This window comes from Oreochromis niloticus, linkage group LG19 (genome assembly GCF_001858045.2).
Source record: "Oreochromis niloticus isolate F11D_XX linkage group LG19, O_niloticus_UMD_NMBU, whole genome shotgun sequence".
Lineage (NCBI taxonomy): Eukaryota > Metazoa > Chordata > Actinopteri > Cichliformes > Cichlidae > Oreochromis > Oreochromis niloticus.
Window position 1 is genome coordinate 2019217 of NC_031983.2, and position 16921 is coordinate 2036137.

Genomic DNA, 16921 nt, shown 5'->3' on the forward strand with positions numbered 1-16921 from the left:
CCATTTACTATTTTAGCCTCACAGATCTTCTGTCTCTGTTTGGAAACACAGGTGCAAATTCACATAAAGGAGTAGATCCAGGTTTAGGTCACCACTGATGAAGATCTCAGCCTGCACCTAAAGCTGTAGTTGTAGTTTTTAAGAAATACTTCTCCTAGCTGATACACATCAAATGCATTTTTCCATATTTCCAAAGTGTAGGTTAGGATTAGGGTTAGCCCCTAACCTCAGAGAGTTACAGGAAAATGCAGCAGCCACACAACAAAACAGCAAGCACTTTAGTTTCTGTCATAAAACACAAACAGGAAAGGTTTAAATTGCTTGGATTATGTGTCCTACCTCCTCATGTAAAGCCCAGGCAGTAAGTATGTGAAACTGGAGAGATTTAAAGCCTTCTAAACAAGGGGATCATCATGTATTTGTCAGGCTATGTCACCCTCAGCTCTGCACACACACACACCTACATGCACACACAATGAGGCAGCAAACATTTCCAGCAAAGTGGCTAAACCTCAGCGTCCCACCTCCGCCACGGATGCACTAAAGTCCTCGCTTGCTTGTAATTGAGGTTTAAATCTTTTGCTAACATCCTTCCATCCTTCACTCTTCACCAAACATGGACTGCACCAACACAGGGCCCCTAATCCTTCCCAGTTTAACCAAGTGAGAAATTAGCTTTTGTTAAGTGGTGATTTGGCCAGTGTTAAATGCCGACAGGCTATTGTAGAGGAGAGGGGCAGTCATGAGTCTCCCTCAAACTCAGCAAAATACTTGGATAATCCCATCGTGTCCGTGCGGCTAGACTGGAAATGCTGCTGCCTGCTAGTGAGCAGTGACAGTGCTGTCAAATTATTTTTAGTCAAGAGCTACACCTCTCCCTGTTTGGTGTAGAAAGGTTTGAAGCATCACTGTGTCAGCTTAGGTAGAAAAGCCTGCTGTATATGTTACCTGTCTTTGAGGTGTTGTGTCTGTTTTGCAGCATGTACATGCTTCCCCAATCCTCCAAAGGCCTCTTGCTGCTACCATCCGACTTCACAAAATCAAATCTTGGATGCAGAGTTGCAGCAAAAACCAGCAGTGTGAATGTGACACTGGTGGAGATTCAGATCCTCAAAGCTGGTGAGATAAAGTAGGCTGTTGTGGCGGTGCAGACAAGACAAAGCACAGCGCTGTCTGTGAGACACAGCAGGGAGAAATCCCTCAACTTGGTCTCAGTCCGAGCAAAGTTGAGCAGTTAATTCAGAGAAGTTTGGGATTACGGGTGTTATGACAAAGCTGGAAGACATATTCAAACACCAAATATAAATAATGATAAAGTTCTGTTAGACTAAACTGACGGTGACTAGCTTGATCATTTTCTATGACCAGTGTCAGCCCAGATGAGTCTTTGCACGGTGGCAGGGCGACACAGTTCATCCAGGCATATGCTTTCCAAATGCTAAAATGTGTCTTTTCTTCATCTTTGTTGCTGCAAATTAGATGCAAAAATCCAGCGACTCATGCTAACCACCAAGTTCTTTTATTTATTTCAGCCCAAGAGGAATTTCCTGTACAAAGTGCGTTTGTGTGGAACACTTTCCAGATACCAGAAATAGAGCTTGACAAATAGGTGAGTGTGGTGCTCTAGTGCTATTCTTTCTATTTTTACACTGCAGGGATGCACTTCCTCTCTACAAGTGCATGAATCCCAGCACACTTATCCCACTTTGCTGTATTTAAATTTTAATTATGGTTCCAGCGTTGAAGTGATTCTCGTATATTTCAGGCTTGCAAAATTTTAAAGCATTGTCGGCATATTTCGATGTTACAAAGGCTAAATACATTTTAAGGTACTGAACACATAGCATTGCACATATGAAGAAAACAAAAGCATCTGTGTGACATTAATATGTTTCACGCTGCTGTGAACTCTTTATGAACCTGGCAGTTTATCTCCGAGCCCTCTGCAGTGCGCCCTCGTACACATGATTAAAGACTTTATCGCCACTGTGAGAGTTTCTTAACATTGGAAAAATTACAGATAAATAATTCTGACCAGTGTCACTACACCTTCCTCCACTCGTAATTTAACTTTAACTTATTTGTTAAAAAAAGAGACAAAAACACAAAGTTGATAGTGACAGCGAAATTACTGTTGCTGTAATAATACTGATAATAAACTGCTGCATTTGATAAGATTACAGAGGTTATATGTTTATAAAATTGGACACACACACACACACACACACACATTGCAACGACAGAGAATGCCACTGTATCCCTTCCTTGAGGGGCTCGGTGCTCAAATATCATCAGTCAGTCAGTGTCAGTGAATGCACACGCACGTATAGCTTTGCATCCCGTCATTGTCACCTCCACAAAGCCTTCCAGTCCACCTCCTTCGCCTTTCTCATCTCTCTATTCACGTCTCTTCACAGACTACCTGTGACAACAGCTCAGGCACACAACAGGAAACAAAATGATACCAAGTGCTTTATCGCCACCCTGATCTGATCTGCCATTGTCAAAGAAGCCAACACGCTATAAGAGAGACTCTCCCATTAAATGAGGGCTTATTCACTGAGAAACTAAGACTTTACACAGACGATCCGTTCTGTGCAAAGTGATCCTCACGGCTCTGACGACACATGCAGTGAATGGTCTGCATGTCCTCACATGCTTCTGTTACCTGTGACCTGCCACAGTTTTCACAGTAACCACATATATTTAAAAGTAAAGTACTGTTATTATGTGATAATATTATGAGTATCTGTGTAATTGTATTGTTGTATGTTATTATGAACATGGAATGAGAGACGTCACTGTCCACTATAGCATGTCTGTGGCTTTCAGCCTTGTGTAAATTGATCTTGTGTCACTCGCACACTGTCAGAGCTGTGACGCACCAAGAGGACACATATTTGTGTTTTCAGAAACTCCACACATGATTTCAGATTTCAGGACTTGTGCACTCAATAAAAAACATAAAGAGTGTTTGACATGGAGACTAATAAAAAAGTCATATATTTGACACCATTCTTGCCTACAGCTTAAAGGCACAGGAGGAAAATTATATTAATTTTTTTTAGTAATAGCCAGGAATGAGCAACAGTGGAGAACAACTAGAAATGACTGTCTTTAAAAATCTGTAATGGATGCTGCTGGCTGATGAGCGTGAAGCACCCAGGCTGCTGGTCGACACTAACGGTGTCCGGCTTTAATTTTGTTGTTGCGTTTGAATGAATCATGGAAAACATAAAGTTTCTCTCCTTGCACTTTTGCTTGATTTTTGAAGAAAAACATGATGCATACATTAAAAGCTCAATATGAAAATCTTAGCAAAGATGCAAAAATAACAATAAATGAATGCCTGAAATGTAGAGGGACCATGAAGAAACTGCAACTGTGAGGTTTGTTGAACCTGATCAGGTCTGTGGGGAATTCAGATGAGCCAAGAAAGCTTCTAAAATCAGCCTTTGTTCACTTATGAAGATGCTGTTTTCAGTAAAGAAAAAGCTGACATCACATCTGTGTCGTCGTTACAGCCTCGACAGACACAGTTACCCAGGAAAGCTGAGGACATGCCGTGGCTTTATTACAGGTAGAGTTTTATCACAATTATATTTACAGATAAAATGTAAAACTGCAATTCAAATTAAATCAAATTACATCATATATAAAAAAGCATCAAGTCCCGATCAAACCCAGCAGAGTCTGAGGAGTCTGCTGTTTGAAATGTAGAACCCAGAGTAAACAATAGACTCACAAATGGCTGCCTGCCAGGCTGTGTGTGTGTGTGTGTGTGCGTATGTACTGTACAGTAGAACTAGGAGAGGATTTTACTGGAAAGCTCTTTTCACTAAGATTAAAAAAAAGAAAAAAGTTATAAGCTGAAAGAGAAATGGCGCCCGAAAAGCAAACCACACCAATCTGCCATCTATTCTGCTTTGATAAAGCCCCAAACACAGCCTCACGCTCCACGCTCCACCTTCATCGTCTCCACATCCCTTCAGCCTCACTTACACACGATACAGAGCGCCTCCTCCACCAATCTCATCGCAGGCGCCAGGACATCAATTTTTGCAAGTCGCCCAAAATTACCATGCATGAATGCAAAAAAGGCTGATCAGGAGTAATTAACATGGCTTCATATGCAAATTTTATTAATGCAGAACTACAAAGTCATTATGCAAATGAAGGTTTTGCCGAGCCTCTTGACAAATACTCCAGCCATCTCAGCCGGGATGGATGACAAGTCTGCTCGCTCAGTTTAGACTGCAGGGATGCCTGTGTGTTTAAGTCTAGTTAGCGGATTACCACTGGTTAGTGCTGGTGGCTACCTGTGTGTGTGTGTGTGTGTGTGTGTGTGTGTGTGTGTAAACTGTGTGATTAGGGAAGTGGCTAATGGCTAGCAGCAGAGTAATGAACCTGAGATCCAGGGAATGGGGGGTGGGGTGGGGGTATGAATATGCATGATGCATACTGGCTTTGATGATTAAAGAAAATTTTAATATTTAAATGAGTGCATGCAAAGTGATTAACAGCAGAGCGAGGCAACAAGGCAAAACTCACAAAAAGGGATTTTGAGCAGGCAGAGAAGGACGAGATGCTCTATTAATGATAAATATGCTCGTTCTTCCTCCGTCTGCAGGTCTGTCGGCCTCACACAGTGTCCACCGCAGTTTCTTTACAAGAAGTGGATTTGATGCTTCAAAGAGAAACACGAGCAGGTTTAAAGTTCAGCAGGGCCGATGGAGGCTTGAGTTCCTTAAACGCGGTACACACAGTAAGACCAGCGACACGCTGCTTCATCTGGATTCTTATTGGTCTGTTGTCCAAAACGGTATCAGGACAAATTCAGTCAGACTCAGAGCGCTGGCATGATCCGGTCATCGTTGGCTCTTTTTGTTTTTAACGCTGCTTTTATGTCGATTACGGCCACTTTGAGGTAGCAGTGCTGTGTTACACCCGACCAGCTGTCAGTAAAAATAAGGGAAAAATTAAATGTTTAAAAATGATTTTAACATCATTCATGATGTTAAAATCTGTACTGTACTAATATTTGAATATGACGAGCGTCCCCACTCTATACCATGTTCACTGCACAGCTTTGAATCCCACTGAGATTCATAATGATGTCACTCAGAGCTTGTTGGATGCATGAATTGTGGGTGTTTGGAGGCTTTTAGCACCATATGAGTTTCCTGCTAGCATGCAGCATCCAGAGGTAAGTGAGCTGTAAACAGTAAGTACTGCTAGCTGCTTGACAGTCGCATTGGTTGGTTTGTTACACAGGTTAAATAGAGCGTGTTGTTCGACGTGTGTGTGCCAGTGTTGATGCTACTTCCAAATTTATGAAGACACAAAAAAATATGAAGAAGTTTATCATCAAACTTCCACCCGTCTTGTGTGGATGTTTCAGGGTGGAAGCTTTAAGTGAAACTGATTGTTGTGCGACTGGTGAGCTGTCCACAGTGGACCTCCTCACCCACTCACAGCCCAGCTACAATCTTCTCTCATGGAAATGAGTCATAATCAGTGATGGCCGGCACTGTGTGACTCATTAAATGCACTTTCTTTACTTCTTCAGTTGTGTGATTCCACACCTCTTTGAGCCTATTAAAGATGCGTCAGGCCTGTGCGATGTGAAAACAGCCGCATTCACGTACACAAACCCGAACTAGCCAAAGCACACACACACAGTGGGCAGGAGAAGAACGAGAGTGAGGGAGAGAGCGAGCAGCAGTACAAACCAGAGTGATTACCACTTCAAAAAGGCCGTCGCTCCATCCGAGAGGCCTCCCAGCTTTATTGAAACAATGTGAAAAAACAAGAGCAGCAGGGACCGCAATGCCTCTAAAGTACAGGCTGTTATATCAAACACACACACACACACACACACACACACACACACACTGCACCGTAGCTCTTTGTTAAGTCTTTATACAGTTTCATTTGGAAGATAAATAAGCATATGGTAAATATTTTAGGGACATGCCACTGTGCTCAGTCATTATTTATTGAAGATGTGTGTGTGTGTGTGTGTGTGTGTGTGTGTGTGTGTGTGTGTGTGTGTGTGTGAGCATGTGTGTCCATGTGAAGAATATTTACATGAAATTCAAACACAAACACTCCTAAAAATGTGTTTTTTCAATATGTGAAAAATTGCACATCCCCAATGGAAATAAAGTGCATTATTATTCTGTTTTCTTAATCTCTGTGTGTGTGTGTGTGTGTGTGTGTGTGTGTGTGTGTGTGTGTGTGTGTGTGTGTGTGTGTGTGAGTAAAGAGAAATCCCTTTAAGATGGGTCGTAACTGACTGTGTGTGAAAGACAGCAGAAACTGGAAGAAACAGAGAAAAAAGGACAAAAAAAGCAGAGGTAGAGCCGGACAGCTGGTACTCTCTCACACACACACACACACACACACACACACACACACGTGCACACACACGTGCACACACACGTGCACACATAGCCTGTCAAATGGTGCTCTTTGATTAAAAAAGGTGTCATCAAATTTGAGGTTGTCAAGACCACTCCCTCCTATGTGTGTGTGTGTGTGTGTGTGTGTGTGTGTGTGTGTGTGTGACCACTCCAACTGGACTTGGTTAAATGTCTGAATTAAGCCCAGCTAACGAGGCTTTCGGCCCGGCGCTGTGTCGGGGTGTTAAACACTCGTCAGTGATAAGTGTACGCAGCATGACGGCTAAGTGTGAACGCCTCATAGTAAAAATGACAGACTTCCTTCTCTAATCCAAACTGTCAGTGCGGCACCTCCGTGAAGCCGACAAGAAACCTCGCGCCTGGTCATCCGGGAAAGTCTAGAGGGCTTTGGACTTCAGGGTTGCCAGTTAAAATCCTAAATCCTCCTAAAAGCTGAGGTATCCTGTCAGCGTGCACCTGCTTCTCCAACGCTGACAAAAGGTTGGTTCAGCTGTTTGAATGTATCTCTGCTAACGTATGAAAACTCGGCCTGGTTAGTTATTGAATGCCTTTGTTAGTTAGAACGCCGGGCTTATTGTGTTTTTGGGGGTGTTTTTGCTTTACTTTATGTTTGTGAATATTTACTCCTTGTTAGGAAGGTTTAGATGATGCTTCCTCCGAGCCGTGTCTGTTGGTCTGTAGTGGAAGGAAGCCGCGTGTTCTCTCTCTGCTGTGTTGGGTGGGTGACGAGAGCAGAGAGAGCAAAAAGTAAGCTTTCAAATTTCTCTCTGCATGATTGTTTTATATGTCACCATCACAGCACATCCAGTCTTTAACTGCAAGGCATGATGGTGATTCTCCTCATGGTTATAAAATCAGACACGAGCAGTCGTCCTGACGAAGCTTCAGGCTGATTACTACGTGAACCCAAAAAATGAGAGAAGATTTGTGTCATTTAAGCAAAAACAAAAACGATTATTTTTTTATCCTTTAAACTGGAGGAACGGTCTTTTTATAAGTCTGGGTGAGTTTCAGCTACAGACAGAGAAGAGATGGGTGTGACCGGAAAACTCTTATTCATTCATATTCTGGTAAAAACAAACTCTGACACGTTTACAATGTTGCAGTTTTTCCTTTTGATCACAGAGTGTTTCCAAACTGTATCATGAGTTTTTTTAAACAGAGCTTCTTGTGGGGAAAAAAACAATAGTTGAAACAGAACAACACTGTGTATACAAACTAAAGCCGTTGTTCGTAATCCTTCAGCACAATAGCAGCCACGAGTTTCACAGCCTGAATGGAAAAGCTAGGTGCTCTGTTATTTCTCTGTGCGCTGCTACCTGACAGACGGAGAGAGGAAAAGGAAAAACCCAGCAGCTCTCGCAGAGCACAAACACTTCTTCTAATTTAGGGGTTAAAAGAAACTTGGCATGATGCTCATATACGTGTGCAAACGTGTGTGTGTTCCATTTCACATGGAGAACAAATGAAAGTGTAAAAGCTTAACAATAAACGAGTAGTTTGACCTGCTGGGAGCCAATTACAAAGAAGTGTCGTCCGTCATGTCCCTGATCGCTTCCCCCATCTCTCTCTCTCTCTCTCGCTTCCTCCCTGTGCTTCTTTCCCTCTCTCTTTCACCAGGTAATGAAAGGTGCTAAAAAAAAATACGGTGAAGAAAAAGCCGGTCTGAGTTACAAAGAGAAAATTCCACCTGCCGCATTTCAATCCCCCAGTAATGACGAGAGGGGCTGAGAGTGCGCTCTCCAAATTAAACTCCAGCTTGATTAATAAATTGTTCTGTCTCCTGCTCGTGTTAATAAGGTGCTAGTTGGACATATTTCATGTGGAAACACCGTGGGTAATTTTCAAACATAAAATGTTATTGGAGCAATATAGTTTACAGTTGCCGCAGTGCACGTCCAATTGAGTCGCTAATATGTTTTTGCTTTTAATGTGAAAATTATTGCAGTTTCTGTTATAAAAAATATTGTGCAATTATATTTTCCAGTCTTCCAACGCAGCGCACGTGGGGTTGATTTCATGGGAGGATGGCAGTTCGATATATTGCAAGCATTTAAACACAGGGTGGATATATATTTATATATATTTATGCACATAAACGTAATAATGCCGAGCCAATAGCATGGCCAGTGCCACTCAATTAGCAGACATGCCTGAGCACAGCTCTGCACACACTCGGGGACTGCGCTCAAGCTTTTTGCACCTTACAATTCAGACAGTTGCATTAAATGCAAAGCTGGAGCGTCATTCCACGAGCTTCACGAGCACAGGCGGCTGCGCCGTCCACAGCAGCAATGCACAGCTGCCCAGCAGAGCTGTAACAGCCTGGTAAAATATTGATGAAGTTCAGGCCCAAACACAGTGTTTACAATGTAGGCAAAACCGCTGCTCTGCACACTGAGAGGGTCACCTGTGAGCTTCCTCACGTGGCTTTAGGCCAATAAATTTAGAATGAGATTCATGTTTCCATCCAAATGTCACAAACATTTTACACATACATTACAGACGTGATGTCAGTGGTGTTGTAGGAAATAGCCTAACCCTGTGTGATAGTCACATGTTCTCTGACATAGTTCATGTGCTGATTTCTAATGTACGACTTGATTCAATGCATAATGAATGCTGATCACATGTGATGAGATTTCTTATTCAAGTTCAAAATAAAAATAAAATATTATAGATCATTTCAAAGCTTTCAGAACTGTTTCAGTCAGGTGAGCCGGCACTAAAACGTCCCTAAACGTTGCATTTGTATTTGTTTAGCTCTCGTTCATGGAGCATTTAAGCTGATTCCACTAATCAGCTCAGTTGATATGTAGGCCTACATATAATTGGTGAGAATATTGAGGAATGTGTAGGTTCACAGGAAATCGGTCTTTTATTATTTATTCATTCTGAATAATGCCCGAAGGATTTGAAGTAGCGATGCTAACCATGCTGCCTGTGCTAACAGACTGTTAGTCTGCAGACCGAGGCTGCGATCCTCAGTGCTGCTCAAACTGACCTCTAGAAAAGCACCACAGTGTTATTGTCACAGGCTTCTTTACAAGTGTCTTGACTGGTTTGAGCGATAACCGCTGGTCCCACACACACACACACACACACACACACACACACACACACACACACACAGACAGATGCTCTCCTGCTAAACTGCCTCTTTACTTCACTGAATGGGGATGAAACTAGCCTCTTTTTAATCCCTCTTTCTGTCTTTTCCCACTTTTTCTTCTCCTCTCGTGCTGTTTTTTTCTGCCTTTGCTTATTTGAATTTTAATGAGCTTTTCACCTTTTTAAGCAGATGGCTTAGACTGGATTTCTCCATGAAAGTCGGGGTGAGTCTCTCTGTCATGTTTTGCTCAATTTGTTTCAACCGAGTCCTTGAGGGGGTTTAGAGATTTGCCTCCCTAATTTGCCTGTCTCACCCCTCTTCCTCGTCTGTCCCTCTGCTGTCCATGTCCTCTAATGAAATGAACGTCTCTCTTCCTCTGCTGAACGAGAGGACGCCACCACACAAACGAAAACTAAAACAGGAATATATTTAGACTGATTAAAAAATGGCTGGTTTGTTACTACCTAAAGATTTTTCTTTGGGATTAAATGGTTCAGCATTTTCGGAAAACTGATCATTACCTATAACACATCCGGATAACAATGATAGTTTATTCCAGGTTCTGGCAGGCCACAAACTCAAGCTTATCCCAGCAGCTGATTTCAGTGCCAGACCACATCAGCTGATATCCTTCGATGCATCCAGGTGATAAATGAAAGTACAGATCCTCGTCTGTAAGCTGTTGTCAGAGGTGCCTCGTGTCCATGTGTGTGCATTGTAACAGAATACGAGTTGATTCAGATGAAATGAGCTTGAACTTTCTGAGTCAGAGGGACTAGCCTGGGACGAACCTGCTCACACCTCTAAAGGTCACAGATAAATATGCTACAGCTGCCGATGCGACAAAGAAAAAGCAAAAGTTGTGGTTGGTTTTTGAGGCTCAGACTGAAGCGTCAGCGGGAGGATTTGAGCTTTTCCCCCTTCTTAAAGAAACCAAACCTCAATCTGAATCTGGCAACATGCTGACGAGTCTGCACAGCAACGTTCATCAGAAAGTGAAAATACGGTGCTCTCAAAAATGATTTGCTCCGTTCCTGATGGTTTTTCTTTTTGCATATTTGTCTCACTTAAATTCTCTTTAAATCATCCAAAAATGTTCATGTTAGCCAAAGAAAACCAGACTTTTTAAACTGTGGGTTCAATTATTCATGAAAAATATTTATTTAGACCTACCTGGCCTGCCCTTATGTGAAAAAGTAATAAACGCAGCTGAAGCTGAGCTGACTTCATGAATTTAATTAGACATAAAAGTGACATTTATGTATTTGTGCACTGCTTAGAAAGAAGACGCTTTAGTGTGTTTCCCAAAATGCTGCGTATGTCACGTCTACCTGATAGCGTGTTTTCCTGCTTCGGGCAAATTCCTTTGGTTGGTGTCTTCTCACCTCGTTCCCCTCTTCCTCCCACCTCATCTTCCTCCTCTGGTGTCACCTGGATGCCGACCTCTACTGGCTCCAACACCTTTCTTAGCTCCACCCTCTGCACGTAGTGATGAAGGCTCTGCAGAGTTGGACTGTCTCCCTGTCCTCCTCCTCCTCGGTCGTTCATCTTGTCATAACAGCCGTTGGCCAGCAGCGGTGTTTGGCACTGCTTCTTCTTGTGCTCAATGAAGAGGAGTATGTCGCCCAACGGGAAAGTCATCTGGCACTGGCCACAAGTGAGCAGGTCGTGGTCAGAGTGGAGGCCAGGTGGCAGGGTGTGAGCCAAGCTGGGGTCCAAAGGATGGGGACGTAGGCCAAGTGGATTGGAGGGCAGGGTGAGTGGGTTGGAGGGTAGGGATTCGGAGAGCAAAGCGCCATCTGGATGCTCCACCTCCGCTGCATGAGAAACAAAACAGAGGAGACATGTCAGAGTTAATCTGGGTGTATGTTTGCTCATCACATGCTGAAATCTATACATGACGCAAACGTGTAATTAGGTTACCACGTGCCTGAGCGACACAGTAAAAGAGCTGCTGTGCAGACACAGAACGATCAGAATCGTGACCAACAAGCAAAATAGCATTAAAGTACCATTTAGACCAGGCGGCACTTCACTCACTTAACATAAGGCTTAATGGTCATTGTGTGGTGGCTCCGACACAGCAGTGCAGCTTCATATGTGTGCAGTCACACCTGCATCACGCTTTGAAGCTTTTTCAAGACATCTAAAAGTCCAAGAAGCTGAATTTTCAGCCACCATCTCAAACACGTCACAAACTATATATTTTAGAATTTTTCAATCTGAAAGACCAAAGTGCGGATAATATACACCACATACTGCTGCACTGCACACACACTTTTATTTAGTCTCACACCTCTGAGGAAGGAAGGAAAATGAGAACTCAGCAAAGGTGTAAGTGAGAAGCTCTACATTGACTAGATCTAACGCTGGGTTACGTCACTCTCCACATCTTTCAATGGAGTCTTTGCTAATCTCACATACTCCAATGGAAAAACCGCATGTATGAGAGTTCAGTTGAAACTTGTCATTTCTGAGAATGTGCTTGTTTAGTATGTGGTTATGACCCAAAGTGGGTTGCCGTAGTCCTCGTACATGTTTTTTCAGTGTTTGTGAATGAGCAGATGGGTTTTGTGCAGTATTCTGAATGTTGCTGTAAAACAGCAGTAGGAGAGCACATGTGTGGTGTTTGCAAAGGCCAACAGCCTCACGAGGGAACGAGCTCTGTAAGTGAGGGCTGCCTCCAAAAGCAACGAGAAGGTCTGAACGAGGGTGGAGGAACAACTGACCCTCTGAGGTAAAACGAAGCAGGAATGCTGATGATGATGAAGAGCAAACTCATCACCATCACCTCTCTCTGTCTCTAATACAAGATGATGGATTAGCAGCAGGCTGGCCATTTGTCTCAGCCTCCACATTAGAAATGCAAACAGATTTGGGATGTCAAACGTGGATGAAGGCTCCAGATGGAACACCCCACCCCTCGCTACCATATACCTGTTTTAGGTCTGCTGTTAAACATACAAAGACCATATTGTACTTGTATCGTATCATATATAACACAGTACAAATATACAAATTCATTTCTGTATTCATAGTTGTTTCAGTCTCTGTCCCGCTGATATTCATCTGCACTGGAGTGTATGTGCTGCACTCATTATATGTTAGAAAATATCAGTCTGTGCACCTCTAAGACTCACAGTGTGTGTGTGTGTGTGTGTGTGTGTGTGTGTGGCCTGCAGGCTGCAGCCATCTGTCCTGTACAGTGGTAGCATGTTTCCCAGTACTAAACATTAGAGAGAATAAAACCAGTGAGCTGACCTGGAACAAATCCAATCTACATGTATGGTGACCCCCCCCATGCAAATCTCACTTCATATTAGAATTATTACTAATATGATTTTTTTTAAAGAGCTAGTCTTAAATGCACAGCTGACTTCCTGTGTCTGTGACGCCGATCAGCTGCTGCAGAATTTGATTTGTTTTGTTTTACTACAGATTCACACTGAGAAAGCACAAACACTCAGTTCTCATAACTATACTGTAAATAGCACATCCGCTAAAGTCTGCATCAAAACTTTGTCACAGTCTGCGGCAAACCCCCGAATGTGTGTGCAAAAACCTGGTTTTAGCCTGATTCAGCCTAATGAGGCTTCGGTGAGTCAGGTTAGAGCGATACGCAGATATCGTTTAGCAAGAGACAGCGGAAAGGGAACATTTGAATATCAATGACTACTATAACACAGCAGGTTTACTCTCTCCACATCGACCAGAGAGTCTCGTTTTAGCTGTGCGCTAAAATAGATGAATTTATTTCATTGTTCTTCTGCTAAATGTCTTTACAAAGAGGTGTGCATTAACAAGACCCCAACCTACACAAATCACCAGCGACCCGACGGATCTGAAGAAGTTGAAGCAGAAGGTTTTGGAAATTCAGTGTTTGTAGGTTCTCTTAGTTTTGAATTCAGAGCAAATGTTTTCCCTCAGCAGGTGATCATCACTGGGGTTTGGTTCCCTTCGTTTCACCACCTTTCACCACACGTGCTGTACATCCATGGAAATCTTTCACACACGTATCCTTCACACAAACGGGAGAGCACATTCCTGGCCACATGCCAATCAAATATTTGTTTCCGCCTCTCCTCGAGAGCTGTTTTCACGATTTTACTTTTATCTGCCGCCACAGTTAGGCTGATGGGAAAAGCACCCAAATTGCTCCCAGAACCAGAAAGATTCTGCCTGTTGAGACCAGTGATAATGGTGTGTGTGTGTGTGAGTGTGTGTGTGTGTGTGTGTGTGAGTGTGTGTGTGTGTGGGTCTTGACTAAAATGATCACAACTCGACTTGGCTTCTGTGTTTTTTTACCATTACCTCGTACACACACACACACACACACACACACACACACACTTAAATCAAGATATAATGTTTGTGGCTGAGACTGCACATTACACTCACACACACACACACACACACACACACACAGAGGTGTAACACACTCCCTCACTGCACGCACTCAAAGCTGACAGCGGCTCGCTTACTCGTCGACTGATAAACTATTTATTTACCCGCACTGTCACTATGTACTGTTACACACACACACGTGTACACACTGCCGCACCGTCCACTTTATTTATCTAAAATTATGAGCTTTTTATTGTTTTGCAAGAGTGACTTTTATTTGTGAACAAAGCCGAGGTTGGTCCTGGACGTGACTCGCACACACGGTCCGATGCAGCTCGTACGTGATGGACCGTAGATGTCGGTGATAGCAGACGAGTGAAAGGAAGACTCAAACTGATGAAAATAATCTGCCACCGCAGAGACTGTCAATGTTAAGATGTGCCCTCAGAACACTTTCGTCTAAACAGGAAGTGGCTTTCCATACAAAGTCAGTATTGAGAATACAGTTTTTAAAACTTCAGTCGCGTTTGTGACGTATATTTATTGTACGCTGACGACTAAAAGTCATTTAATTTACTTTTGTAGATAATCCAGCCTCTTGTTCTTTTTATAAAAAAATGAATTTTCAACATTTATTGTAACATTTTAAACTTCACTCTATACTTTGGCTGTAAATATGTCGACGCTGTACGGGAGTGCTTTGTTAGCAGGTGTTAAAGGAAGCAAACGGTATCACGTCCCCCCCAGTTTCAATCTTCACTCACTTCCTGTCACCTCTCTTCTTCTACCTATGAGACTAAAAATGCCTCAGAAATGTTTGGCTTTTGTTTTCTTTTAGCTGAAACTTCAAAGGATCATTTTCAGTGTTTAAGCGATTAAAAACATGCGAGAACGTGTTTTTACTCACAACCTGTTTTCAGATTCAGTCGAGGTTGAAATAAAGACCAATTTAAGCTTAAGTGGATTGTAGGATTGTAATGGTGTATTTGAGTCCACTGCCACAGCAGCCACAGCGAGTTACAGAGACATGAGAGCAGAGCCACCTGCCCAGGAGGTGCTGCAGCGGAAAACAAGTGCTACTCACAAATAAGCAGAGCAACTGTGTCAGAGGCTCATCATCCAAAGAGCATAACTGAGTGTGAGGTGTATTTCAACATCTCAGCTTTAACCTCTGTAAGGTGAAGATGGTGACTAATGTTTTTTTTGTTTGTTTGTTTGTTTGTTTAATTTTTTGGGGGGACATGCAAAAAATTTTCAGAATCGCCAAAATGACAGCACATGCATTCATTTTAATCCTACAATTATTCTTTTACTCATTTAAATTTAAATGTTCCAAATAGATAAAAATACACAGAAATTAAAAAACAATCAAATAAACTTGCATTTGTAGATTTCTAATGAAAAACGAAATATTATGAAATATGTTTTAAAACAGTTTGAATAAGAACCCACAGGACAAAAATACATGCAGAAATATTTACACACAGGAATTTACTACAACTTTAAAATGTGGCTCCAGTCATACGCAATGGTGCACGCACACACGCGCACACACACACACACACACACGCACACACACACACACACACACACACACACACACGAAATGTGTCAGTCACTCATTGCTGTGAATTGACATGTATGCTCTAAATAAGAAGTGCCACGGAGAGGCAGACAGTCGAGTGTGCAGCTGTTGACAGTTAAGAGAGGTGAATGTGGTCTTTCAGCGCTGATGTCATCTGATTAACACGCACACACACTCACACACACTCACACACACACACACACACACACACAGAGCACATTTCCACTTCTCTCATTGGCAGTGCACTGTGGCTCTGACAGCCTGAGAGCTCCCCCTAGCAGGAAGAGACGCAGAGACAGAAGAAGACAGACAGCTTACAAAGCCTCAGCTGAGAAAACCAGCACTCTGGTATGCAGGATATGTTGGAGTGTGTGTGTGTGCGTGTGCGTGTGTGTGCATGTGCGTGTGTTATGTAGTTGTGTGAAACTGTGTGCACGTTCAGGCATGCTTTGGGGAAAACTTGCTGCTCATCCGCACACACACTCCACCTTTAAGGTTGCATTTATGTTTTTTAACATAAATGTTTTCTAATTTCCAACAAGAATAAAAAGCTCTTAAATCATAATTTACAGGGAAGAAAAATTGTGTGAAATTTAAGGAAACACACATTTTTATTTTTAACCACTAAAAATTTGGTTGATGGTTTAAAACCCGGCAGCTGCGCAAATTATGTCTCTTTAGAAAAAACACGCCACGCCGCGCCACCACGGACGTTATTTATGTCAGTTTACCGTGGAAATAATATGATAATACGTTTTTTTCTGTTTGTTTGTTGTTTACCCTTTAAGTCGGGAGACGTTTATGAAAATAATGAGCATTAAACTATTTGGATTTTCATTACGTATCATTCACAAATGTGATCCTTAATGAGCCACAGTGAAGCAGTGCATTTTCATTTGTGCCATTTGAACCACACCTCATCCAGAGAACACTTAAAAGAAGGAGATGCTGACTTCTTTCTTCGCCTCTCTCTCTAACAAAGACATAGCCCCAGCAGGGTGCGTGGCTATTTGACAAGCCGAAAGGAAACATGCATCTCAAGTGGGCAAGTGCAATTTACACACAGCCCTCTGTGTGTCTCTGTGTGTGTGTGTGTGTGTGTGTGCGTGTGTGTGTGTGTGAGAGAGAGAGAGAGAGACTACAATGGCAGCTCTCGTCCTGTTTGTGTCTTTTCATGCTTAAATCAGCCTCTCAGAGCAAAGCCAGGCTTATTTGGAGTGAATGAGAAGCAGAAGGCACCTTCAGGTGTAAACTGTCTGCTGCTGCTGCTGCTGCTGCTGCTGCTGCTGCTGCGAGAAGAAAAAATGCACCCAAATCTGTGAGACAAACACAACAATATAAAGTCCCACTGATGAAGCTCATGCCCCTGAGGGAAAAGTTGCACCAAATTCCGCTCTGGGTGGCTTCTTGTTTGATTTTACTGTGATAGGGAAGAGCTGGGTTTGGTGCATATTT

At 42.7% G+C, this 16921-nt stretch overlaps 1 protein-coding gene across 2 annotated transcripts in view; it reads right to left on the reverse strand.

Annotated features, from left to right (window-relative positions):
* bcl11ba (BCL11 transcription factor B a) overlaps positions 1-16921 on the reverse strand; it is a 37746-nt gene that overhangs the window by 17561 nt on the left and 3264 nt on the right. Inside the window, exon 2 of one of the 2 annotated variants that reach the window (XM_005477715.4) lies at positions 10923-11354. In XM_005477715.4, the coding sequence (XP_005477772.1) occupies positions 10923-11354 (432 nt within the window). Of the gene's footprint in view, positions 1-10868; positions 11355-16921 lie in introns of both variants that reach the window. The other variant, XM_003456198.5, reaches the window with a different exon arrangement.